General features: G+C 43.6%; 1 protein-coding gene across 5 annotated transcripts in view; it reads left to right on the top strand.

Moving 5' to 3' along the window:
- ARHGEF6 (Rac/Cdc42 guanine nucleotide exchange factor 6) overlaps nt 1–27,349 on the top strand; it is a 103,827-nt gene that overhangs the window by 18,634 nt on the left and 57,844 nt on the right. For all 5 annotated transcript variants that reach the window (XM_068532542.1, XM_068532543.1, XM_068532541.1 and 2 more), the window contains 3 exons: nt 10,861–10,945; nt 13,089–13,213; nt 14,684–14,885. In XM_068532542.1, coding sequence (XP_068388643.1) covers nt 10,861–10,945; nt 13,089–13,213; nt 14,684–14,885 — 412 coding nt within the window. The remainder of the gene's footprint in view (nt 1–10,860; nt 10,946–13,088; nt 13,214–14,683; nt 14,886–27,349) is intronic.

Genomic DNA, 27,349 nt, shown 5'->3' with positions numbered 1-27,349 from the left:
TCTTTGATGATATGCTGGTATTTGGGAATGGATTGGGGAAAATCCTGATTGGGGGTTAAAAAATCATCTTCAAGCAAAGAGAACAGAATGAACAACAATGTTTGACAGTTGGTATACCTGTGGGTGATTTTATTTGCTAGATTTTATATAGCATCCTTTTTATTTCTTATCTTAAAACAAATTTATGTATTGGTGCCTGGCGTATACCAGGTGTTCAGTAAATATTTGTTGAATGGGTAATGAGTGGATGAAGTTTTAAAAATTTATTTTAGATACATTGAATATCTAACAGTCTATATGTAGATTATCAACAGCTGACTTTATTCAGAGAAATGACTCTTTAGTGGATGAAAATAAGGCTAAAATGAAAGCCGGGTCCTTCCTAATACAGTATTACTCAGTTTCTTTATGTCAAGCTGGAGCAACTGTTTCATGTTTTTAAAAGTTAAAAAAAAAAAAAAAAAAAGAAAGAAAATGAAAGGTATGAGAGATTAGGTGCCACGATGTCATTTGGAAGACTTTCTCTGCCTTTTCAGTGCTCAGGTCACTTCTTATTCCTTATGTTACCCAAACTCTCTCGATTTCACTGGGCTGTCCACATGTGAGATTTGCACACCCAGGACTCCGTAACTTTGGTTCTCCCAAGTGAGCCCAGGTAGTAACTTCACTGCCTTTGGGTGAGGTAGATGCTTTGTCAGCATTCTTCGCTTCTCTCAATCATATTCTTCAAAAAGAAGCATCTATCTTCCCAAGTGATGGAAAATATATGAGCCCTGATTTATCAAGTTCTACCAGGAAAAAATTACCTTCCCCCTGTCTTTCCTTCTGGGGAAGGTATGACCAAAGGACAGGTGTTTCTGCTGGAAGAAATAGCTGCTTAAGTTTTTGGTTGAAAGGAAAGAGGAATAGTCAGCAAGTGCTTGGGCACCGTCTACATGGTGAGTACTGAGAATTGTGGAAAAAGGCAGCATGTGTATGGGAAATAGTGGAGTTTCGCAGCGTGTAGAAGTGGATGGCTAGGTAGCCAAGCTTCCAGAATCTAGAGCATAATACAGAGTTGCGAGAAAGAGAAGCCCTTTGTGTACTGAGGTGTAGTGTTGGGGGAAGACCCCGTGGAGGAGAGTGATGGAGGATGGGCTCCTTAGGACCGCTAGGATTCAGACGGTTGAGGGAACTTTTTTTTTTTTTTAATTAATTAATTTATTTATTTATGGCTATGTTGGGTCTTCGTTTCTGTGCGAGGGCTTTCTCTAGTTGTGGCAAGCGGGGACCACTCTTCATCGCGGTGCGCGGGCCTCTCACTATCGCGGCCTCTCTTGTTGCGGAGCACAGGCTCCAGACGCGCAGGCTCAGTAGTTGTGGCGCACGGGCCCAGTTGCTCCGCGGCATGTGGGATCTTCCCGGACCAGGGCTCGAACCCGTGTCCCCTGCATTGGCAGGCAGATTCTTAACCACTGCGCCGCCAGGGAAGCCCGAGGGAACTTTTTCATAAGGAGAAGTGTGCATAGCAGAGAGAGGCACAGTGAAGGAAGCAAAGGATTCTGGGGCATACGAGGAGGTGATGATGAGAAACGATGGGCTTGCTAGGTATGGGACCAGCTTGAGAAGGACTTTGAATGCTGGCTCGAAGAGCGTGGACTTGACCTTGTAGGCAGTTACAGGCTGGGTTACCTTAGGCTGAGAGACGTGGATTTTAACTGAAAGCACCATTCCTGATGGCTTGGCTATCTGAGCTCCCGTACACCCACCTTCCTGTGTTTGGATGGTTTCCTAGGCACAGATCCTGTTTGGGGTCAGGTGGAGGAAAATTAATTAATTAATTAATTAGTTAGTTAATTAATTGGTTGATTGATGTCTGTTAGGCATTGATGGGCATCTCTGAAAAGGGCAGACTTGAAAAAGTGACTCACATAGAGACGTAAGCAAAGTGCACCAAAAGTGCCAAATGAATGGTTGAAGGTGATCTTGAAAGAAAGAAAGTAGGAGAAACTTTGGTACAACATCCTTCCTACCCGGATTAGCTGGTGGAAGAGGGACTTCAGGTGTGTGATTTGTAGTCTTGCCAATTGCCTATCACCTCTTCTTACTTCTCGTGGGTTACTTTGCCGTGTTTTGCCACATCCCACTGTGCCCTGCTGGGACTCAGAGCCTCTTTTAGAGCAAGGGATGAACAGGTGAATGTGGCTCTTAGTGGCTGTCATCTAAGCTATTTTACAATAAACAGTTTAAAAAAAAAAAAAGATAGCCCAGCCCAGCCAGACAGTAAAATCTCACAGTTCTTTCCAGTGTCCCTTCTCTATAGTGCTCACATCATGGTGCTTTGGGAGGAGATTTAAAAGGAACCTGTACTACCTGGGACAGGCCAGTAATCGCATTGGCAGACGAGTTAATGAAATCCACCACCATGGAGTTTGAAGCATCTTTGGCCACGTCATGGTCACAGGGCTTCAGTTTGCAGACGAGCACAGGTGTATATTATTTTAGATAACAGATGTTTCCTGAAAAGTCACATGGAAATGGATTTGTTTTCTCCCTTAATGATATTTCTTTTTGCCTTTACTGTAATTTCGGCAATGCCTTTTCCTCAATTATAATTAATCACCAATTGGCGAGAGCTTCTAAACTTTCATTAACTCATCAAACATTTATCGAGCGCCTACTATGTGACAGGCACTCTTCTAGACGTTGAGGATCCAGCCGTGAAAAAGGTTGGAAAGAACTGGCTTCATGGGGCTTACATTCTAGGCGCAATTTATATTTAAGTCTCTCTGACAGTCCATCCCGTCAAGCCACCAATGAATGACTATTTATCGAGTGTCTCATGTGTTGAATGCTGGACCAGGGCTGGGGGGCCCTTTGCACTGCAAAGAGTTGGCTTTCCAATGGGAAAGCCAGGGCTAATCTTAACCCTCACAGAATAAATAGAGACTATTACAGTGGGAGGTGATTGAGAGTGCATGTGTGCAACATCTACCCAGACTGCAAGGCTGTAGCTGTTCAGAAGAAAGAGAGGTGAGGGTGAGTTGGTGGAGGACTCTTAAGGAAGGCAGCGGATGAGACCGCTGGAGGAGGGGCTCCTGTCTCCATTGCCCTCCTCCCTCCCTCAGCTTTGGGTGGGGCTCATTTAACACCAGTCTCTCCTGTGCATGGAATTTGTCCCGAAGCAGCTGCTTCTGCTAGGTTCTCGGGCTCCAACCCTAAATCACAGGAGGCTCCTAGGAAAACAGGGGCTGCAGGAACCCTATCTTCACAGGCGAGTCTCCTCCTTAACTGCCTGGACGGTTAAACAGGCAGGAGCTGTCGGCTCTTACACTTTCTGAGCTTATTTTCATGGTCTTCACACGTGTCACTGGATTCATCCTGGGGAGTTCCAAAATAAATAGTACTCGGAGTGTCTAGGGTATTTTTTTCTTTTTAGTTCCTCCTTTTTTTTTTTTTTTTTTTTTTTTAAAGAAGGGAGTCATTATTTTTTTAAAGTATTTGCTTATTTATTTATTTAGGGCTGTGTTGGGTCTTCGTTTCTGTGCGAGGGCTTTCTCTAGTTGCGGCAAGCGGGGGCCACTCTTCATCGCGGTGCGCGGGCCTCTCACTATCGCGGCCTCTCTTGTCGCGGAGCACAGGCTCCAGACGCGCAGGCTCAGTAACTGTGGCACACGGGCCCAGCTGCTCCGCGGCACGTGGGATCTTCCCGGACCAGGGCTCGAACCCGTGTCCCCTGCATTGGCAGGCAGACTCTCAACCACTGCGCCACCAGGGAAGCCCAATTCCTCCTTTTTTAATTCATCCTTTACGTGAGAGGACAAGGAAGAAATATAAAGGATGAGGACGTTGATCTGGGACCCCACGTTCAGGCATTCTTCAGTATAAAAATGGATTATTTTCCAAATATTTGTTTTTAAGTTATTGTTAGGAACACAGAACACATTTTCCCATAGAACCAAGGTGCTACGTGGTGAGTCTGTTTTCTGGCTGGCCCACAGCGGCTAGTTTCATAACTAATGTGGCTGAACTATGGATGTCATAGAGACTAAGTGGCGCAGGTGACACTATGTCCCCGGGAAAATGTGTTCCTCATTCCAGTTTGCACAACTAAGACGTAAGTCCCCTTCTCCGACACGGTGGCGGCTTGGGGCTTGGGAAGGACACCCCCAGCTCTGGCGCACAGGCACTCCAGCAGCTGGGGCATCACCCACCCGCCCGCATCCCTCAAAACTGGCAGCCAGTGTGGCTCTAGTGACAGAGGCACAGGAGGGGGGGCGGGGGGAGGGCCACAGCGGCCGGCGGGCTGAGAGGCAGCTGGTTCTAAGCCTCTGGCTTCCCACCCTTGGCTTGGCAAACGCTATCGACAAGAGAGATTTCATCTTTCCCTTTCCTTCGTGCCTACTCTCTTTTCGGTGAGATTATCCAAAGCCAGTTGTTCTTTCTCTTTTTAATCCTGGGACCATCCCCACCAAGATGCCTGTATCATTCCTCATTCATTCGCCACTTTCCTCAACACTTGCTACTCAACTGAAGAGAGATCTCTGTTGTGGAGAAAGAGGTTCTTGCCCTAGGTGAATGCTAACAAGGAAGATGGCGATCATAAGGTGGGACACGTTGACGTCGGTGATGCTGAGGAAGCCTCCCGGAGTGGATTTGGAAACTTCTCCATGAGGTGTGAGCAGTGACAATTACGCTCAGATCTTTGCTCCTATTACAGGAGCTCTGTGGAGCTGGACCTCCTAGCTCTGGAGGAGGTGAGGTCCAAGTCATCTAGAAGCCCGTATTGGTTATCTAAAGTGACTCTATATAAATCCACAGAGACAAAAGGACATAGATGGTCAAAGCTGTCCACAATTGCAATCCGAGTCCCACGAGGCAGTGGTGGCAAGATAAAGCCAGAATTTATAAATAGGCCATTTAAAAAATGACATTTTGAAAAAATCAACTATAAACAGGTAATAATTATGTTAGGCTGTGATACCCCAGACTCCCTTTGCTTTGATTCTGTATTATCCGACAAATTTCTAATTGTAATTTGGCTTACTATGTAGATTTCTCTATTGGGAGAGAGTGACCTGGCCCATAAAATGGGAGTATCCAATCCTCTTCATGGCTCTTTTTTTTTTTTTTTAATTAGTAAATTGGCATTTTGGCTTATGCATTGGCCTTTTGTGAACGTGGTGAATATGAGTCCATTTTCAAAAGCCTTGAGAACTGAAGGCCAGATTCTGGACCTTGGAGACCCAGCCAAGATGCTGCCTTTGGGAGCCCCTATTCAGATGATGGACCAGCAGGCCTTTTCCTGCGCTCCTTTGGTCAAAGACATCTCTCACTGTCCTGATGGGAAACAGAGCCACAAAGAAAGTAGTGTTGCTTTCCTTAGGTCCTCACAACTGCTCGGCAGTGACAAATCTGGGATTGGAGTCAAGGTCTCCTGGCCCTCACATCAGGGCTCTTTTCAGTATACCGATGTTACTGCAACTACATGCATAAGTCAGATCTCGTTCCCTAAATTGCTGAAATGGAGAGAAAGGAAGGAAATAAGAGAGAAGTAGAGAGCAGGGTTTGCTCCATATCAAATTGGAACAGTTATTATTTAAAACCAGGCAGGGTACAAATGCCATCCACTGTATTCTAGTAAGTGGAATACCGGTGGCGAGTTGAGTCCAGCTTCTGAGCTGAGAGCATTATTTGTCGCTGACTTGGTGACTGCTTTTAGTAGGAGCTGAGCGGAAGCCTCCCAGGTCGTGTCCACAGAGCCAGGAGCACTGCCACCCGGTGAAATATGACTAAGCAGCTCAGATTTGCTTGCTCTGTCGCACGACGTAATGACATTTCCTTCCAAGTTCAGGGGTTAACAGAGGCAGCGTGCTCAGCTGTGAGGATAAGAGAATGTGATTCAAGACGGGCTAAGTTAATTTAAGATCTTATTCAGTAAGAACAAGGAAGAGATGGAATGTTCCTGAAGTATTTGGAATTTTTTTAAAAACTGGGCCTGAAACATAAGCTATGTCCATGTGGTCCCAATGAATCACTTGCTTTGCAGTTGATTAGACTTTAATAGTTGAGTGATGGAGCCTATTGTGATCACTTCAAACCCTAAATTAACTTTAAATGAAGTTCGCTGAGTGGTACTGAAGCCACGTGACATTAGAGCCATCACTAGGCATCCGAACTAGCATGCGGTATGGCTTCTTCTCTTAACAAGGATGTGGCTGGGGTCGTGACTGGTTACCTCCGGTGCTGAGAGCATGATGCCGAGGAATGGTTTCACTTGGTCCTATAACCACGGGCTGGATGCCGCCCTCCCCCTGCCCCCCCCCCCCACCAGCTAACACCTCACTTATGTGGACGATGGAACCAGATGAACAAATAGAAGTAACTCAGGGCAGCCCTAACCCCCTTCTGGCAAACATGACCAGGTGCCTGCTGGGTCAGGGCTGCCCCTTGAAATGAGAAGGACAGCACATGAGTTAGGCGAAGCCCCTGGGGAGACAGGGGCTTTCTCATATAGGCCATTTTCTCTTTGTCACAATTAGTTGAATTAAGTCATCTTAGAGGTTGTAACAAACTTGCTGCGTATGGTACAGATGCTGCAAGGGATTTCATATCGACAGCAGCAAGGGATTTCTTTTTGTGTACAAACTCACAGATTTCTTTCTCATCTTTTTCATGTCTCATGAAAACATAAAGTATGCATACAGGGCTAAAATGCCTCTTGGAGCACTTTCTTGTGTATTTTTATTGGTTCCATCACTTTCTTGCTTTGTGACTTAACTACTTACTCTGAGTCACTGTTTACTTATCTGTAAAATGGGGGAAATAACTGTACCCACATTACAGGCTTGCTTGGAGAATCAAGGGCAATGAAGACTCCAAGCATGGTGTCAGCATGTAGCGCATAGCAAGGGCTCGGTAAGTCAGGAAATCGTAGCTGTAAGATTACCAAGTGGCTGGGGGGAGTGTCTTCTCCTGTGCTTCCTTGCTTTTCTCAGTTTAGGGAAAATGTCATAAAATAGCATACATGTTGAAACTGAAAACTCCTCCAAAAAGGATCTATTTGTAAAGCCATATAAATATTAACTTCTGTGCAGCTTATACTGGCAGATCCCCAACGGTTCAGAATTAACACCTGGTGTTTAGTGGATGGAAAATAGGTTTTGCTGTCACTGTGGATCTCCAAAATGGAAAAATGTGGGGATACGTTTAAAAATGAAATGCCTTGTCTGATTTCAGCTGCCGATGTAGGATTAGACCTTAGGCTGGCTCTATGTAAATACTTAAACAAAAAAAATCTTGAATGAACTTTAATCCTTGTCTCTCCTATTGCTTACCCAACGTAAAGTAAATGTTTTTTTTTGTCGTTGTTATACTTGAACCTTGCCTCATCCCACTGCAGGCGTGGGACCTTGAAACCATCGAGCTGTAGTCTAAGAAGCAATCCTTTCTTTCCTGTCTGCCTCACAGTAGTGGTAAATGGAGGGAGGGAATCCTGCTGTTCATCTGACCTTCACAGATCCAACTGGAACTAAGCAGCTAATTTCTGCACCAAAATAGGAATCAAGAAAGTTCAGCTAATCTGGGACTCAGTTTCATACCAGAGACACTAAACAAGCGAGTGAGGCTTGCACAGAGTATAGGGAGATGAGTGTCATCGGGACTTTGTATTGTGAAATCGCCTAACGGCGTCGAAGTACAAATTTGCATTACCTTTTAACCATCCCACTGCTTTGCAGATAGAAAAGGGGAATTGGTTCTCCATTTTGCACGTATAAATGATTGGGATTAGGCCTAGGCAAGTGGCTTGTATTGGAATCTACTGCTCTTTGCTCTCCCCGCACCCTCTCCATGCTGGGGGAATCTCCCTTGCTTTTTCCCAGTTGGGCGCCAGTGCCCTTAGTTTTTCTCCACGTCATCGTCTCTAAACTTGGTCTCACACCTCTCGTTTCCACTAAGATGTAAAAGACTGATAACAGCTGAAAGTATTGCACTCCCTCCAAATAATATTTCCATTTTAGTAGGTGACCAATCTCAAGTGCATGGAAGAAAGGTGTGGGGTGGAATGTTCGGTACCATTCCATGTGAGGCTTGTGAGGGTGCAGTGCCGTAGAGGGCGTTCATGGTTCTATCTAACCTTCCATCTGCTCGGAAATCATAACCCTCAGGCATTGCCTTCTCTGCTAGTCCCGAGAGGCCTCTTCCAACTTCTTCCTATGTAGTTCCGAGTGCTTCAGAACAGCATCTGTGGGTAAATTCTAGTGTATTGAGGTTTTCTAAAAAGGGAACTGTGTATAGTGCAGGCAACTTCCCTCAAGCAGACACAGTGCCTCTTGTTGATGCACGTTTCATTTTCTGATCAGTTTATTTGTTCTCAAATTCAGCCAAGTACCAATACAAATGAACACCAGGCAAGTCCAACGTTTGCATTTTAGATTGTAGCGTTCAGGAACATATTTGGATTGTAGTGTCATTTAACTCTTTAGTAATATCGACATTCCCCCTTTGCTAGAAGTGTATTAGTGTTTCATTTTTAGATGTGATTGGGCTCTTCAGTCATTTTAAGTTTGAATGCAAAGCATTCATTGATTAAATGAATAAAGAGTGTGGGGACTTCCCTGGTGGCGCAGTGGTTAAGAATCCGCCTGCCAATGCAGGGGACACGGGTTCGAGCCCTGGTCCGGGAAGATCCCACATGCCGTGGAACAACTAAGCCCGTGCGCCACAACTACTGAGCCTGCACTCTAGAGCCTGCGAGCCACAACTACTGAAGCCCGTGTGCCACAACTACTGAAGCCCGTGTGCCACAACTACTGAAGCCCGCGCATGCCTAGAGCCCGTGCTCCGCAACAAGAGAAGCCACCGCAATGAGAAGCCCGCGCACCGCAACCAAGAACAACCCCGGCTCGCCGCAAATAGAGGAAGCCCTCGTGCGGCAACAAAGACCCAACACAGCCAAAAATAAATAAATAAATAAATTTATTAAAAAAAAAAAAGAGTTGTAAGTCTCAGAAGGGGCACACATTTGCATATATTGTTTACACTGATGCCCCCCCTAAATTTGAAAAAAAAATAGATACTCTATATTTTCATTCGAGAGACAGATTTTAGGTCTTCTAGAACATGTACACCAAGAAGATAAAATTGGGTCTTGACGCGGCTCCCAGAAAACATGAGGATTAGAAATGGAACAAATGTCTCTACCTGATGGGAAGACAGACCCTTCAAAATCTTAGGCTCATCACCAACCATGTCCCATGTGCAAAGGTACATTTTATTCCCATCACCACATTGGGGGGAAAAAAGGATGCAAACTTCTAGACATCCTGGAATGAAATGTTTTTTGAAGGTGTATTTCCGTCCAGAAGGTGGGCATCTGGTTACCTATAGATATATATATAGATTGGCATCATTGGCTGGCAGATTAATAGGTTGTGCCTGTGCTTGAGCATACTTCTCGTTTCAAATACACGTTTATGAGACTAGAAGACACCTCCATACATTTTAAAACATTGAATACATTTTAATTTTTATATTTTTAAAAATTTTAATTTTTTTTTACTGAAGTATAGTTGATATACAGTGTTTCAGGTGTACAGCAAAGTGATTCAGTTATATATCTATATATCTATTCTTTTTCAGATTCTTTTCCATTATAGGTTATTACAAGATATTGAATACATTTTATTTTTTTAAACATTTATTTTATTTTTTAAATTTATTTATTTTTATTTTATTTATTTTATTTTTGGCTGCGTTGGGTCTTCATTGCTGCATGAGGGCTTTTCTCTGGTTTGGTGAGCGGGGGCTACTCTCATTGCGGTGCGCAGGCTTCGCATTGTGGTGGCTTCTCTTGTCGGGAGCACGGGCTCTAGGCACGGGGGCTTCAGTAGTTGTGGCACGTGGGCTCAGTCGTTGTGGCTCGCGGGCTCTAGAGTGCAGGCTCAGTAGTTGTGGCGCATGGGCTTAGTTGTTCCGCGGCATGTGGGGTCTTCCCGGACCAGGGCTCGAACCCGTGTCCCCTGCATTGGCAGGCGGATTCTTAACCACTGCGCCACCAGGGAAGCCCTGAATACATTTTTAAATTTACAATTGTCTTTCAAATAACAACTGCTTGGTATCTTCCCTAGGGACAGTGGGATATCAGAATGATGGTTGCGACAGGCCAAGTGAAATATTGTATTTCTTTAACGTTTTGCTGCTGGCAGTTGAGTAATACCAGGAAGGTCAGAGGTCGTATCTGGAAAAGTCACCTAAGGCCAGGAAGAACCTATAGGCTCAGGCCACCCAAGGGTCAAATCCATGAAGATGAGCTGAGAGGGGCAAGGTCAAGGGGCAGAAAACGGGCATTGAGGCTGGGAGCAAGAGGCAGGCCTGGGCAGAAAGTTGGGCGACATGGAGTTGGGACCCAGTGGGTGGCCTTGGGGAGGATGGGCAGCAGAGAGGAAGGCCCTGAAGACAGTGCCCTGGCTGAGAACAGTGAATGAACTGTACAGAGGAAAGCGTGTCGCAAAGGCTGCCCCTCCTTCTGTAGGTGATGGGCATCGACTGTAACCCAGCACAGAGTTTCCAGTAACTGGGCTGAGAGTATTGATGGGCTCAGGTCAGAAGAGCAGGTCTGTGCATTTCCTAGTGGGCCCTGGACTCGGCGTGGCTCTCATTTCCCATTACTGCTTCTCTCTGACTCACTGATGGCCCGCCACATGTCATTAGGCGGCTCAGCTGCTGCTTTCATTTCTCCCCAAAGGTATACAGAGGTTTGGGTCTTGGCTTTTACGTTTTTTTTTCTCCTGAGAGCTAGAGGAAGTGGCCTTCTGATAGTTTGGTTTGTTGAGTTGAATACTTACAGTGTCTTAACAGTTTCAATTTCCTTTCTCATAGGTATTTGATCCTGATGACCTTCATGCAGGGGTCAATTTCTCCAAGGTTCTGAGCACTCTTTTAGCTGTCAACAAAGCAACAGAAGGTAAGTAGGGCTTGGGACAGATGGGTTCTGGGTGACACATTTGGGTTCACATGTCTCTGATCACCCTAGGAGCCAACTATCTATGGCCAGGATTGTGCGATTGGGGCAGACTTCTCTCCTCCCCCTAAAGAAACACTGATGGGTGCCAGATACTTTAATCTGTCATAGTTTAGGATTTAAACATAACTGTCACAGAGGTTATTCTAATGCCCTTAATATAGTAAGAACCAAGAAACAATTTCTTTCAACGCTATTGAATAGGCAACGGAGTATAACAAGACAGAAAATAAAAAGGAAAAAAGATCAGTTCCCTTTTTCATAGAGTTTACAAAATGCAGCCGTTACTTCCCTTTGCCCGCCAGAGACATATTTTTTCTCATAGTTTTCTGTATGTCTTTGTCCATGTTAAGGAACCCTTCAGTAACCTTGCACTGGAAATGAAACCTCAGGTTCATAGTGAGTGAAAAGAACATCATTTATTTAAATGTTTAGTATCCATCACGTTGGCGGAATGAAATATAAATCCTAGTAAATGCGAAGCAAATGATGACAACCTTAAAGTATAACTTCATTCCTTCCGTGATATAGTATCTTACCTACAGCTGGGCAGGAATAACCATAGTTAAAATGTGTTGAGCCCTTACCATGGGTCTCGGCTGTCCTAAGAGCCATCGGTGGTCTCATTCAATCTTTGAAACAAGCCTGGGAGTAGGTGTTAGTATTAGGTCCGTATTACAGATAAGGAAAGTCAGGCCCATAGTGGCCCAAGTAGAAAGTAAGCAGCAGACCTGGGATTCAGACCCACATCTGACCCACTCCAGAGCCCTGATGGAGAGTCAACAGGCTGTGTGCCCAGCACTGCCAGGTGCTACAAAGGAAGTGTAAGACTTGGTCCCTGCCCTGGAGAAAATTACCGTCTATTTAGGGAGACTCAACTTACCCACGTGGAACAATGAGAGAACAAGAACAGACAATATAATCAAGTGCCAAATAGGCTGGAGCATCTAGGAAGCTATCGAGTAATTATAGTTTTAGTCAAAAGAGCTGTATGTAATAGCAATAAATGTAAAAATACTTCTCTGAAGTTGTTCTTTTGCTCTGCTCTCTGGAAGAAAATGCTTTGGAGCTATTGCAAGGCGTATAGCAGAAAGTACAGCTAATTCAAGTAACTATATTTAACACACATGACAACTATCCAGTTCTGGGCAGGGAGGATCGTATAATTCGAACATTATGCCATACAAATTATATGTTCCTTTGCCAAACTCTCCTAGCAAGTTTTACAGTCTCTTCCCTTGCCATAGATATTTATAAAATACAAGGAGGTGAAAGTTAAAACCCACAGCATCAAGGAAATTACTTGGATACAGAGCTTGTCGCCTCGGGAATGTTTGGGCTTTAGACTTTTGCAGTTTATATCTTTTAAAAATAAATGGAGAGGAAAAGAACCCTCATTTGAATTTGTCAGGAAGCCAGCTGCTGCCTTTAGTACGGCTCTCGGCATACTGAAAACACCCAGCTCGGCGCTGGGCTGATCGAATTTCACAAGGTTTCAAGCAAGAGAAGACTCTTGAGTTTGATTTTTTTAAAGAAATAATTCCAGTATCAAGATTGCATCTTTCTCAAACACACATTCTCTCTCATTCTCATTCTCCCCACCCCTTCCCCCAGGCATAAGAGGGATTTTACATTATATGTGCCACACAGACTGTTCCATGTGAGGAAGAAAAGAACCACTCAGTTATAGGCCAAAAAACAAAGCGAGAAATTTGAAATATTTCAAAGTAATAAGAGCCACAAACAGCTGTTTGGTACCCAATATAGTTCTGCCTGGGCTAACAGGGCGTACTGTTGCAACGGGTTCAGGAGGGAAGAGTTGTAGGGAAATGGGTTAAGAGAAAATGTGGTTCTGTCGCTGTTTTTCATTCTACTGGAGAGCAATGGCCAGTAAGGTTAAGAAAAAGAAGTTGGCCACCAAAAAGGGAGGGGGTGGGAATGAAATAAGCTCGGCATGTTCATCATAAAACAGTTAGAATTATGATCAGGGTGCCTTTGATAATGTCCCGTGAAAGATAATATTAAGCTGTAGATGTTTTTCTGACACAAGGGGTTCTCTTCACGGTGCCTTTTCCTCTTTTCACAGATCAGCTCTCAGAAAGGCCATGTGGACGTTCCTCTTCTCTTAGCGCTGCTAATAGTTCTCAGACAAACCCACAGGGAGCAGTTTCTAGCACAGCTCCAGGGCTGCAAAGGCAGTCAAAGCCAGTGGTAAGTCTGGTCCCCAATTCCCCCTGCCTGTTTTAAAATTTGTAAACTTCGATTGCTATCTCGGTTACATCTCCATAGGTGGTGACATAGCCATCCTGTTGTTTGGGGCGTTGTGAGAAAACGAATTTGGAACCTCGCCCCAATTCAGGCTGGCCCATGGGCACAAATCAAAGGCATGTGGGGCAGAGAGTCTGAAAATTGGGGTTGAAGCCCCAAAGTCCTGTCCCTTTCTGGAACTGAGCAACTGAGAATGCTAATTCAAATGTCAGTCATTAGGGCGACTTCCGGAGGGAAGTTTGCTGTTATTTCCCCTCTCCCCTCCACCCCGCCCCGGCTTATTAGGAGAACTAAATAGTGCCTGGCATATACAAGGCAATCAGTGTATATTACTTGCTCTCATCATTGCCACTGTCATTTTCTTTTTCTCTTTGCATTCCTACTGAGCCCAGGACGAGCTCCTATATTGGGATAGCTCGGTTATCTTTGCATTTGGTCTTAATGGGAGCTTTCATTTGGGAGGGAGCGCCCTAGCTTCTGCTCTTTTGAGACCTTTATTCCTTGTCAAAATCCACCCACTTGCTTTAAGCCATCATGAGCTATTACTTCCAAAGTACTTTAATTGCTTCCAAAGCGCTTAATCTTTTGAGATTGCAGATCTCTTTCAGAAGCTGATGAACACTTTATGGTTCCATACCCCTTGGGCCCTCTCAAATTGTATGCAAAATCTCCTGTATGTGAACTTAACTGGTCTGTGTTTTGGGTCAAGGCTTATTGTGCTATCAGCTTCTCAAAGGGACACGTGACAGGTTAAGAACTCCAGACTTAGGTAACTGTGGGATATTTGATCTTTGCATATGACTAAGTCTTAGACAATTTAAGATATTCTTAGTAATTGGAAGGGGGAGGCAGATTTTATGAGAGGAGGTTGGTACCTAATCTTGGTCACATAATTATGTAAGACTTCGGGTGTTGGGTAGAGGCAGAGTGGGATAGTTTATGACTCTACTTTGTTTCCTGGCTCATTTAAATAAGTATCTTTTGGGACTTCCCTGGCAATCCAGTGGTTAGGACTCTGAGCTTCCACTGCAAGGGGCCTGGGTTCGATCCCTGGTCGGGGGAACTAAGATCCCTGCAAGCCGAGCGGCGTGGCCAAAAAAAAAAAAAAAAAAAAGAAGTATCTTTAGATAATTGGTGGGGGAGAAGGAAATAAAAGCTATGACCCCCTCCAAAATACACATTCTCTCAAATGCAAAAGTTTGCCTACAATTTTGAGGGCTTTATTAATCCCCTTCCCCTCCTTCCCCCAAGGCCTACCCATGTTAGGCCCATTCCTAAGTTAAAAACTCAAGACTGAGATGGACCTGGGGTTTTATCCTTGGTCACCCTACTTTATTTGCCTAAATTCATAGAATATCTGCCCCTGCCTCATTGAGATGAGCGCCTAATCTGGTGTGACTTTTGTTTCTCCAGGAGATGACGGAAAATGGAAGTCACCAATTGATAGTAAAGGCGAGATTCAACTTTAAGCAGACTAATGAAGATGAACTGTCTGTCTGTAAAGGGGACATCATTTATGTCACTAGAGTTGAAGAAGGAGGCTGGTGGGAAGGCACATTAAATGGGAGAACAGGCTGGTTCCCTAGTAATTATGTCCGAGAAATTAAATCCAGTGGTAAGTCAATCTTTTCAAAGCTTTTTTGACTGCGACTCTTGTACTTTCTTGGTCTTCGGACCAAAAATCTTGTAGTTTTCATCGGTTAACAGAATTGTTTGTACTTGTATGTGTATGTCAAAAATAAGACGAGAACAGAACTGGGAAAAAAATCTATGATTAGATATCTTGAAACCAAGTTGTACCTAGACTACATCAAGGCAGCAAAACCTAAAAAAGCAAAAGAATTCAAAGCTCAGACAACTGTTCCACCTTAACTATGTCCCCTTCTGTCTACTAATTCTAGCCCGTGTAACATAGTACAAAGCCCTTCCCGCTACTCTAAGAATCACCATGGCAGAGTACAACAATAAGAGAGGCCATGTGCTAACTTCCTTTTTTAGCCCTAAGCTCTTTGAGCAGACCTAAGTCTAAATGTCTCAGAGATGTGTAGGAGAAATAATAATCATAGGACTGCAGGAAGCTGTCTGGCCACTTTGATTCTGAAAAAGATTGCCCTTAACTCATTAATGATACCCAGGGAATGCAATCTAATCACTCATCAGTAATCTTTCTAGAACTTTCTTGGGTAACGTACTTGCCTCTTATTATTTAAGAAACTAGGTCCTGGGCTTCCCTGGTGGCGCAGTGGTTAAGAGTCCACCTGCCGATGCAGGGGACATGGGTTCAAGCCCTGGTCCGGGAAGATCCCGCATGCCGCGGAGCAACTAAGCCCGTGCGCCACAACTACTGAGCCTGCGCTCTAGAGCCCACGAGCCACAACTACGGAAGCCCGCGTGCCTAGAGCCCATGCTCCGCAACAAGAGAAGCCACCGCAATGAGAAGCCTGCGCACCGCAATGAAGAGTAGCCCCCGCTCGCCACAACTAGAGAAAGCCTGCGCGCAGCAACGAAGACCCACCACAGCCAAAAATAAATAAATAAAATAAATTAATTAATTAAAAAAAAAGAAGAAACTAGGTCCTGCCTATATTTAAAAAAAAAATCCCTAGCATTATGAAAATGTCACGATACAGATAAAATAAGGTTCAGTTATTCACATTATTAAATCTCTTCACTCTTCAAAGCTATTTACCCAAGGGCTCCTTTTAAGTAGTTAGCGCCTCAGTATATTTTTTTCCTTTGGTTAATGTCTTTATTGCTTTCTTTAAAAAATAAATAAATTTATTTATTTATTTATTTATTTTTATTCATTTATTTTTGGCTGCGTTGGGTCTTTGTTGCTGTGTGCGGGCTTTCTCTAGTTGCGACGAGGGGGGGCTACTCTTTGTTGAGGGGGCTTCTCTTGTTGCGGAGCACGGGCTCTAGGCGCGCGGGCTTCAGTAGTTGTGGCATGTGGGCTCAGTAGTTGTGGCTCGCGGGCTCTAGAGCGCAGGCTCAGTAGTTGTGGCGCACGGGCTTAGTTGCTCCGCGGCATGTGGGATCTTCCCGGACCAGGGATCGAACCCATGTCTCCTGCATTGGCAGGCAGATTCTTAACCACTGCGCCACCAGGGAAGTCCCTTTATTGCTTTTTTTTAATGCCTCAAAATTGATACTATTATTTAATAAAATTATAGGCTCACTGTAAATAAGTTAAAACTTATAGAAATAGATAATGTAGATAATAAAAATTCCCCTCTCCTTCACCTCCTCCTCCAGATAACCACTGTGAGGAGCTTATCCCTAAAGCATTTGAGATAAAATTTAGTTTCACGCTTTTCTGTGTTGTGTGTTGGGTGAAGGTGGGGCATTTCCTTTAATGGAATAAGTGCTTAGTAACAGATTTGTAATTATATATGTATGTGTAGATGTCTTAGCAGTTTTTAATTCACTTGGCCAAAAAGTTCGTTCGGGTTTTTCCGTTAGGCTGTTACGAAAAACCTGAACGAACTTTTTGGCTAATGCAATATTACTGGGAACCGAGACGTTTCTGTTGAGCCCTGAAGTATTTTCACAGGCTGTGCTTGAAATTTCCTTGGTTTTGATGATTTTCACAGCCAATTTTTACCCCTTGCTGCATCTTTCAATTGCTGTAATCTCGTTGTTAGGATCTCTAAATAATTTTACAGATTCACTCTAACTTGGCTCCATCTGTAAAACTAAAAGGAACAGCTCTTGCTTCCTGGCCTGGGAGTCCCAAGCATTGTTTGAGGGGTTGTGGGGGGCAGACAGACAGCACGCACTCCTTATAGTGTCCCTTATTGAGATGCCTTGTAGCCTTGTAGCGTATAGTCTGGCCCCTGCCTTGTGGACCGACTGCCCTGAGCTGTTTGTCCTGGTCTTTGGCCCCTTCCCTTAGAGCTTTACCTATACTCTCTTTGGTTTACAACTCACTTAAGAACTCACCTGGCAGCTTTCTGGCTCTGGTTTGAGCACCTAGGGAACCTAACCCTTAGAAGCATCCTATGCAACTGTCAAGGATAGGTCTGGCTAGCTGGGGCCAGGAAGCCTGCTCGTCAGGGAAGGCCTCAGACTGGAAGAATATGGACCATCTCTCACCTAGTTTATTGCAGTAGCTTCCTAACTGGCATCCCTGCTCCTGTCCTTGCCACCCCTGTAATCTAATTTAAACTCAGTAGATCCAGAATGATCCTTTCAAAGTGTAACTTGAGTAATATAATGGCTCCCCGTCTCAAAAAGAGTAAAGGTCAAGGTCATTCCCAATAGCCTACAAGGCCCTCCAGGATTTGGCCTCTGGTGGCCCCTCTGGCCTTCTCTTTGACCTCTCTCCCCCTCACTCATCCCACTTCAACCACACTGGCCTCCTGGTTGCCTGTTCCAGACAGGCTCCTGCCTCACCTGCTGTCCCTCCACCTGGAACGCTCTCCCCAGATATCAGCACGGCTGGTTCCCTTACCTACTTCAGGTCTTTGCTCACTCGTTGGCTTCATGGTAGCACCTTCCCCGGTCACCCAGGAGAAAATTGAACCCTATTCCCATTGCCCCTATCCTCCTTCCCTTTTGTAGGTTTTTGTTGACCATTTCTTTCTATCTAACATAGTGTACATTTACTTATTTATTTCATTTACCATCTGTATCCGACCATTAGAATGTAAGTACCACAAGGGCAGAGATGTTTTTTCTGTGTTGTTGGGCTCAGTAAATATTTGTAAAATCAATGAATATTGTGGGGCAGGTCATTCAATTCTTTTTTTTTTTTTAAAAGAAATTTATTTATTTATTTATTTATTTTCTGCTGCATTGGGTCTTCGTTGCTATGCGCGGGCTTTCTCTTGTTGCGGCGAGTGGGGGCTACTCTTCGTTGCAGAGCATGGGCTCTAGGCATGTGGGCTTCAGTAGTTGTGACATGCAGGTCAGTAGTTGTGGCGCACGGGCTTAGCGGCACTGAGGCATGTGGGATCTTCCCGGACCAGGGGTCAAAAGGTCATTCAATTCCGTTTAGCTTGTTCATTGAGCATCTCCTGGGTACTTGGTGGGGAGGGGACTATAAAAATCTGTCCTCATGGACCCTGCCCCCAAGGAGCTTACAGTCTAGTAGTCAAGATAGGTGTGTACACAGCCAACCGTGACAGGATAGGACAGAGTCACACAGACAAAGCTCTACGTACGAAGCTGTTGGAGGAGTAAAGAAACGATGTGATTAACAATAACCTCAGAGGAAAAAAGCACTTGATTTGGGTCTTGAATGATGAAAAGAGGCTTATGATGGGCAGAAGGTTAGAAGGAGTCACTAAGTTAAAGCCGGGAAGTAGGGAAGCATGGAGTGGGTGGTAGGAGGATTTGGGCTGAGGGTCTGGTGAGTGAAGAGAAGGGGTGGGGCCTTGAGCTGGAGCTACATTAAGAATGGTATCAATGACAAGCTGTAAGCAGGGGATTGCATGTGGTTTAGGGAGATCTTTCTAGTGGTGGTGTTGGGGCTGGATGGCAGGGAAGTGGTGGGGATAACCAATGAGGATGTGGGGAAACCAGTTAAGACTACTGCTGAGGTCCCAGCAATCCAGATAGCGGCGTGGGTGACTTTGGCGACAGTGGAGAGGAAGAGAAAGTGGATGGATGCAGTAGATATTGTGAAAATAGAATCAAGAAAACTGGCTGATAATCAGCTATGAGGAAAAGGGAAGAGGTGAGCATAACGCCAAGTCTAGGGGTCCAGCTTGATGGTGAGCTCCTTAAGGGCATGTGATGTCATCCACCTAGCCAGCCAGCAGAGGACTAGGATATCGGTCTCTGACCTGGGCACCGGTCAGGCACGGAAACCTAAGGCATGCCTCTTGCCCTCGTGGTGTTCATAGTCTAGTGAGGGGAAGATCTCATTAGCATATTGAATGATAATTTCCAAATACAGGGTACTCTGGAGAGTGGTGAGTAGAAGAGGGGTGCCTAACTCATCCTGACATGTAGGTCAAAGGGAAATCATTCATCTTTGTATACCTTCCTATCTCCATAGCGCCTAATGCAGTGCTTTAGACATACATGCTGAACTCCATTAATAGAGAAGATAGGAGAAGGGTGTGTGTGTGTGTGTGCGCGTGCGGAGAGCTGCAGATGAAACCGACAATGGACAGTATGAAGTGGTGGCTGATGAGGCTTCAAATACATAGCAGATCATCAGTGGACAGAGAACACTGTGGCTGGAGAGTCGGGAGAGGCTTCCTGGAGGAGATAGGGCTTGAGCTGAACCCTCAAAGACACGGAGACTGTGTGGATAGGCCCAGAAGGACAATCTAAGTTGTAGTGATTGGTTGGGGAGATCAAAAACCATGAAGGAGCTGTGGTAGGTGAGCAGAGCGAGTTTAGGGGACCGTGGAAGAGATGAGCCAGGTGTAATGCAAAGGTCTTGCTGGGAAAGTAGGTGTCAGGTCTTTGCTGACTTGAATCCTTTCCCACCCAAGTCTTGCCTCCACGAAACAGTAAGCAGGCCAAAACCTACCTAGGATGCTGCTGAAGGACAATATAAATTCAATGTTGTGCTGTTTTATGCTTGGTCTAGATAATACTTGTCAACTTTGGAATTTCTTTCCACGAAGTCCATACTGCTATGTAAGCTCAGGAAAGAAAATTTATTTTTAAAGAGTTAAAAAAAAATGATTTCTAAGTTAAATGCCTAGCTCAAAGAAACGAAACCTTCAGTTTGGAGTTTTAAACCCCTCTGCCGTACAACTTCTGGGTCCTTTATGAAGTTGAATCAGGCATGGAACCATCTGCTTACTATTGGGGCAGATGTGTAACACTGAGGTCACTCAAGTAGTCAGGAATTCTGACATACTTGTTCATGGTAGCCTGGGGTACCATTCAGGCTGATACTACAGGTTCTTTAGGATTGTCTTAGAAACCAAATGAAGCAACCCTAGCCCCAGACAGCCCTTAACCCTGCAGATGGCTGTGCCATGGAGAGCTGTGCAGTGTTTTCTTCCCTTGACAAGAGCACTTCATGCTCTGGAAGTTTGCCCTTGGGGAGTGGCCTTTTGCGTTTTAGATTCTACTGTAACTTTTGTCTAGAGATAATTATGGCCGAAGCCCTGGGGACAGCTTCTTCCTCTCTTCAGGAGGAGGTTGATTTCTGAGGACCTACAGAACCACCAGTGTAATAGTGTAGAAAGTTAAGAAATAGAATATTTGAGTATAATGTTTTTTACACACACACACACACACACACACACACACACACACACACACACACACACACACACACACACACACACACAAACCTTTTTCAACACGAGCTTAAGACTGAAGATAGAGTAGGTTTTTGTGACCATGATGATAAAAGCCTCTCACCAAGGATGATGGAACCTGGACACTGGTGACATTAGGAAGCCCTTGTTACCAGTCAATTTCTTGTTACATGAGAAAAACCCTATTGTGACTAAAAATATTTTTTCAAGGATCTTCATGAAAAATACCTGTATGAATAACTTAGTCATTATATAAACTACAGAAGATATATTAAGGGCCCTTGCTCCTTTATTTCATTTGAGTCAGATACATTATAAATAAGAAAATTAGCCATTTATCCAATTTTCAGTCCTTTTCTTCAAAATCAGTGGTAACTTGTAAATTAACTTGTTTATACATCAAAGTCATGTCTGCCACTACATCAGTAAGGTAGTAAATTATATCTCTCTTTTTAAAAAAATTTAATTAATTAATATTTTTGGCTGTGTTGGGTCTTCGTTGCTGCATACGGGCTTCCTCTAGTTGCAGTGAGCAGGGGCTACTCTTTGTTGCGGTGCGCAGGCTTCTCACTGTGGTGGCTTCTCTTGTTGCGGAGCACGGGCTCTAGGTGCACGGGCTTCAGTAGTTGTGGCACGCAGGCTCAGTAGTTGTGGCTCATGGTCTCTAGAGCACAGGCTCAGTAGTTGTGACGTACGGGCTTAGTGACTCCACGGCATGTGGGATCTTCTCGAACCAGGGTTCAAACCTGTGTCCACTGCATTGGCAGGCAGATTCTTAACCACTGCGCCACCAGGGAAGTCCCTATATCTCTTTTTTTATTTGTGTCTTTGTTACCGAGAGAGGCTACATGTTTTGTCAGGACTTTGCATTAAAATTTTCCTGGCAAAATGTCCATGCCAAGAAAATATTGAGGCAAGTATGATTGGATCAGATATTTAAAGCAAGTTCTGTTTTCTGCAACCGATTCAGTTAAGGGATCATTAAATCCTTCTAAAACTTCTTCTTCTCAGGTAAATATAGATGTCAAGTGAGGGGATTAGGTAGATGGCTAATTAAATTTGTACTAAGGCAGATTAAGAAATGACTCTTCCTACTTATTAAAATCCAAAACTAGGATTGGAATTATATTTAGACTTCCTGTTTTAATCCTCTGGGTGTATCACATAGATGCTTCATGTCCAGAGAAAGCTAGTTATCACTAGATTTCTTTTTGACCTGTCACCACCAACAGGCATAGGAATCTGTACCTCAGCAAGGGAGGGGAACGAATCGAGAGTTAATGGGAAAGGGATCTTTACATCAGAATTAGGAGGGTTGGGCTTCCCTGGTGGCACAGTAGTTGAGAATCCGCCTGCCAATGCAGGGGACATGGGTTTGAGCCCTGGTCCCGGAAGATCTCTCATGCCGTGGAGCAACTAAGCCTGTGTGCCACAACTACTGAGCCCACGTGCCACAGCTGCTGAGGCCTGCGCACCTAGAGCCTGTGCTCCGCAACGGGAGAGGCCACCACAATAAGCCCGCACACCGCGACGAAGAGTAGCCCCAAGCCCCTGCTCACCGCAATTAGAAAAAGCCTGCATGCAGCAATGAAGACCCAACGCAGCCAAAAAAAAAAAAAAAAAGAAAAAATTAGGAGGGTTTCTCTTTTTTTTTGGACATTTGTAACATTTTTTTATTGAAGTATAGTTGTATATATTATATAAGTTGATGTATAATATTATATATTATATAGTTGATGTATAATATTACATTACTATATAGTATTATAATGATAGGTATAATATATTAATAACATATTGTTAATATTATTATATTAATAATATATATAATATTATTATACCTATAATTATATCATATAATATATAGTTGATGTATAATATTATATACCTATACACCTATATTGTACAGGTGTACAATATAGTGATCCACAACTTTTAAAGGTTATACTCCATTTATAGTTATAAAATATTCACTGTATTCCTCATGTTGTACAATATATCCTTGTAGCTTATTTTATACCTAATAGTTTGTACCTTTTAATCCCCTACTCCTATCTTGCCCCTCCACCCCCTCTCCTCACTGGTAACCACTAGTTCTCTATACTCGTGAGTCTGCTTCTTTTTTGTTATATTCACTAGTTTGTTATATTTTTTAGATTCCACATATAAGTCATATCATACAGTATTTGTCTTTCTCTGTCTGACTTATTTCACTTAGCATAATGCCCTAGGAAGGTTTCTTATGGCTATACCTGTGTGACACTGTTGTTGTTTGAGTTATGCTAAATAACCCATTTGAATTCTTCACTACATTGACTGATTTTTTTTTCCCACTGATTGAATTGAATTGACCAGTTTTTTAATGGCCTTAGAAACACCATGTAAAAGGTTTATGTTTTCACGTTAGGTCATATCGGGGAGGAAGAAATTTTCCTCTAACCCTTCTTGGTTCTTCTGTCTGGTCTGAGAACTAAGCCAATATGAGATATTAACAGGAGGAAATCCAAGTTTAATAACATGTATACATGGGAGAGACCCTGGAGAACTGAATAAGTCGCCAAAATGGTGAAACCCTCACCTTAAATACCAACTTCAGCTAAAGACAAAAGAGGATGTTGGGGGTAGGGGTTTGGGACTTCAAAGGGGCGGGAAGGCAATTGACATAGAGATGGAAAAGCAAATGTTTGGTAAATAAACGTTTACCGGGCCAGACAGAGACAGCGGGACACAGAGTGGACTCTGATCTCTGAGAGTTGCCCCCTCACATCCAGCACACGTTCTTTGCATATGTCTCTGCTGATAGCTGTTCCTGTTCCAGGAACAGGCCCTCTACCTAAGTTCTCTAGGCAGCTAAGGGGGTGGTGAAAAGAAAGACTTCCTGAGTCTTTAGAGCCTTGATTGTTTTCAGCTCGAAATAATCCACATGCCAAAGAGACATTTTGGGGTGGCAAATTTTGCTCCCCTCCCATCACTTTGAACCACCCCCAGGGACTGGACTTGTCTCCTCTGAACGTCCACATTCTTATTCCTTCTCTGCGTGTTGCCGAGGGTGGGTTTCAGCTAGGACTGCACGTGGCGGGAGTAGGCAGTGGTGGAGGGCAAAGGAGGTACAAGAGGCAAGAAACTGTCACTGAAAGCTAGTGCTGGTGTTTTTCTCTTTGCATCCACCCCTTGAATTTTTTTCATGGGGCCAGTTGTTTGCAAGGACTACATTTTTGAAGACTTTCCAAGGTTGTCCTTCCAAATCTGACTTTCTTCTTCTCTTGGTATTGATTCCCCATCCTACACCAAGACTGCAGGGACAGCCAGACCTTCTAGCACTACGCTGAGTGAGAGTGGTGAGAGCAGGCATCCTTGTCTTGTTCCTGATCTTAGGGGGAAAGTATTCAGCCTTAGGTCTTTCACTGCTAGTTAAGATGCTAGCTTTAGGGTTTTCGTAGATGCTCTTTATTGAGTTGGAGAAGTTCCTCTTTATTCCTTTTTTTTTCTGGAAGTTTTTTTTTTCTTGAATGGGTGTTGAATTTTGTCCTGTGCTTTTGCTGCATCGATTGCTATTATCATGTGATTTTTCTTTTTAGACTATTAGTACCATGGGTTTCACTGATTGATTTTTGAATATTTAACCAACACCCATGAGATGAATTCTATGGTATACAATTCTTTTAAAATATCACTGAATTCTATTTGCTAATTCTTTGTTAACGTTTTTTGCATCGAAATTCATGAGGGGTATGGGTCTGCGGTTTTCTTTTTTGTACTGTCTTGTCTGGTTTTGGTGTCAGTGTAATTAATAGTGACTTTATAAAATGAATTGGAAAGTGATCCCTTCTCTTTATTTTCTGTAAGAGATTGGGAATAATTGCTATGGCTTCTTCCTTAAACATTTGGTAGAACTCTCCACTGAAACCATATGGGCCTGGAGATTTCTTTTTTCCACAGTTTTAAATGTATAACTTCAATTTCCAGAATAAGTATAAGGCTATTCAAATGGTGTATTTAATATTGGGTGAACTGTGGTAGTTTTGGTTTTCTGAGGAATTGCTCCATTTCATACCTAATTATCAAATTTATGTGTTTTAAGTTGTTCATGGTATTTCTTTATTATCTTTTGGGCATCTCCAGAGTCTGTAATGATATCCCCTACTTCACTCCTCCTATTGGTAATTTGTGTCTTCTCTCTTTTTTCCTCTGTCAGTCTTGCTAGAGGTTTGACAATTTTATTTTATTAAAATTTTTTTTGCTGTAATATTTTTTTATTGAAGTGTAGTTGATTTACAGTATTGTGTTAGTTTCAGGTGTACAGCAAAGTGATTTGGTTATATGTATATATCTATATTCTTTTCTTTTCGATTCTTTTCTGTTATAGGTTATTACAATATATTGAATGTAGTCCCCTGTGCTGTACAGTAAATCCTTTTTTTTAATATATATTTTATTCATTTATTTATTTATGGCTGTGTTGGGTCTTTGTTGCTGCTGCGCGCAAGCTTTCTCTAGTTGCGGCGAGCGGGGGGCTACTCTTCCTTGCGGTGTGTGGGCTTCTCATTGCAGTGGCTTCTCTTGTTGCAGAGCACGGGCTGTAGGCGCAGCCTTCAGTAGTTGCAGCACGCAGGCTCAGTAGCTGTGGCGCACTGGCTTAGTTGCTCCGTGGCATGTGGGATCTTCTCGGACCAGGGCTCAAACCCTTGTCCCCTGCATTGGCAGGCGGATTCTTAACCACTGCGCCACCAGGGAAGTCCTACAGTAAATCCTTGTTAACAATTTTATTGATCTTATCAAAGCACCAGCTCTTTTTGCATCTTGTTCAGCCACCCAGGAATGTCCATGGCAGCCACTGTTTTCTTTCAATTCATGTTTCTCTGTTCTACTTCACATAGTTAACATTTTTTTTCAGTTACAGTGACCAGTTTCTGTGGCCTTTCCTTTCCTCTTCTGTCTTGGAGGGCTCTCCATTACTGTTTACCCTTCCTTTTGGCCTTGCTTTCAAAAGGTGGTCACATCTTGCTGGTTTCTCTAGAACGTTTCATTTTTATCAAGACTGGTTTACATCATAATTGCACAAAACAACCGAGTTCTAAGTAGCATTAAGGGTACATTGTAGAAAACTTGCCTAATAAAAAACTGAAAGAATCTGGTAACTGTCGATTTTGAATATGCCTACGAGTGCAAAACCGTGGTGTGCTGGGGGGAACACCAGGCTGGGCAGTACAATACTTGGGTTCAGTTCCTGACTCTGCCATTTGCAATCTCAAGTAATAGGCTGGGTGGCTCTGCAGTGCTCACATTTACCCAGTAAAGCCTTGTGAAGCCACCATGTGGATCCAGGCAGACCCTGAAGTTGCATGAAGCTTTCCAAACCTGGTTATGCCCCAGTTTTGGGGCATTGAGGAGTGCCAGATTTGGCCCTCATTGTTGCCTTTTTGTTTTATTTACACTTTACCCAGCCCGGCCCAGCTGGACAGTTCACTGTCACAGGAGCAGTCCTGCCTTGAGCATTGCCATTTCTAGAGCTGTGCTTCTGGAATCTTCCCTGCCTAGAAAACTCTCTACTGTCTTCTCTGCCTATTTGAATTCTAGCTCCCCTCCAGGGGCACATCAAGTACCCTCTGGCCAGTAAAGTCTTCTCTGACCATCCCAGATCAAACTGATGACCCCTCTGAACTCTGGGGGAAACCACCGCTCATGCCATTGACCGGGCCCTTCAGTAGCTTCATCTCTGGACGTCCTGTTGGTTAGGAGCACAGGCTTTTGTCAAGACACACCAGGGCTTCAGTCTTGGCTCTGCCATTTCCCAAATTCATGCCCTTAAACAGCTGACATCACTTTCCTGCACCCTAGTGACCTCCTCTACAAAACGAGATCATCTCTGCCTTACAGGGCAGTTGTAAAGATCAAATAAAATGTCTTAAAAGCAGTTAAGTGCCAAATAAACATAAGGGATATTTTAAATATAATAATGATTAGCAATTAAGATTAAATGGGAAAATGTTTGTGAAATAATGTTGTAATAGGAGGATTACAAAGCTGTAGGTGAAGTAAGAAAGATCTATGTGTGTTTGTGTGTGTGTGTTCACAAACACATGTATAAAAAGAATGGGAACACTAATATGTATAAAATAGATAACTAATGAGAACCCGCTGTATAGCACAGGGAACTCTACTTCACTTCGCTGTACAGTAGAAACTAACACAACATTGTAAAACAACTATACCCCAATAAGAAAAAATCTATTTTAATAGCAAAAAAAAAAAAGAATGGGAAGACGTACTTCAAAATGTTACTCTGGATGATGGTTAGCTCTGGATGATGGGTTAACTGTTGGTTTTTCTTTTCTATATTTTGCATTTTTTAGGGTAGGAATGTAATAGATATAAAACTAGAAAATATTGTTTTTAAAAAGAAAAATAATCAAGTCCTGATGATAATATTTGGTTATTTATACTCCACCATACATCAGAAAGAGTTGTTTTTTTTTTAAAATTAATTAATTAATTAATTTTATGTATTTATTTGGCTGCATTGGTTCTTCGTTGCTGCATGTGGGCTCTCTCCAGTTGCAGCGAGCGGCGGGCTTCTCTTCGTTGTGGAGCGTGGGCTTCTCATTGCAGTGGCTTCTCTTGTTGCAGAGCACGGGCTCTATGCACATGGACTTCAGTAGTTGTGGCGCACGGGCTTGGTAGTTGTGGCTTGCGACCTCTAGAGTGCAGGCTCAGGAGTTGTGGCGCATGGGCTTAGTTGCTCTGTGGCATGTGGGATCTTCCCGGACCAGGGCTCGAATCCATGTCCCCTGCATTGGCAGGTGGATTCTTTTTTTTTTTTTTTTTTAAGATAATTTCTGTGTGTTTT

This window comes from Eschrichtius robustus, chromosome X (genome assembly GCF_028021215.1).
Source record: "Eschrichtius robustus isolate mEscRob2 chromosome X, mEscRob2.pri, whole genome shotgun sequence".
Taxonomy (NCBI): domain Eukaryota; kingdom Metazoa; phylum Chordata; class Mammalia; order Artiodactyla; family Eschrichtiidae; genus Eschrichtius; species Eschrichtius robustus.
This window is presented reverse-complemented; position numbering and strand designations above follow the sequence as displayed.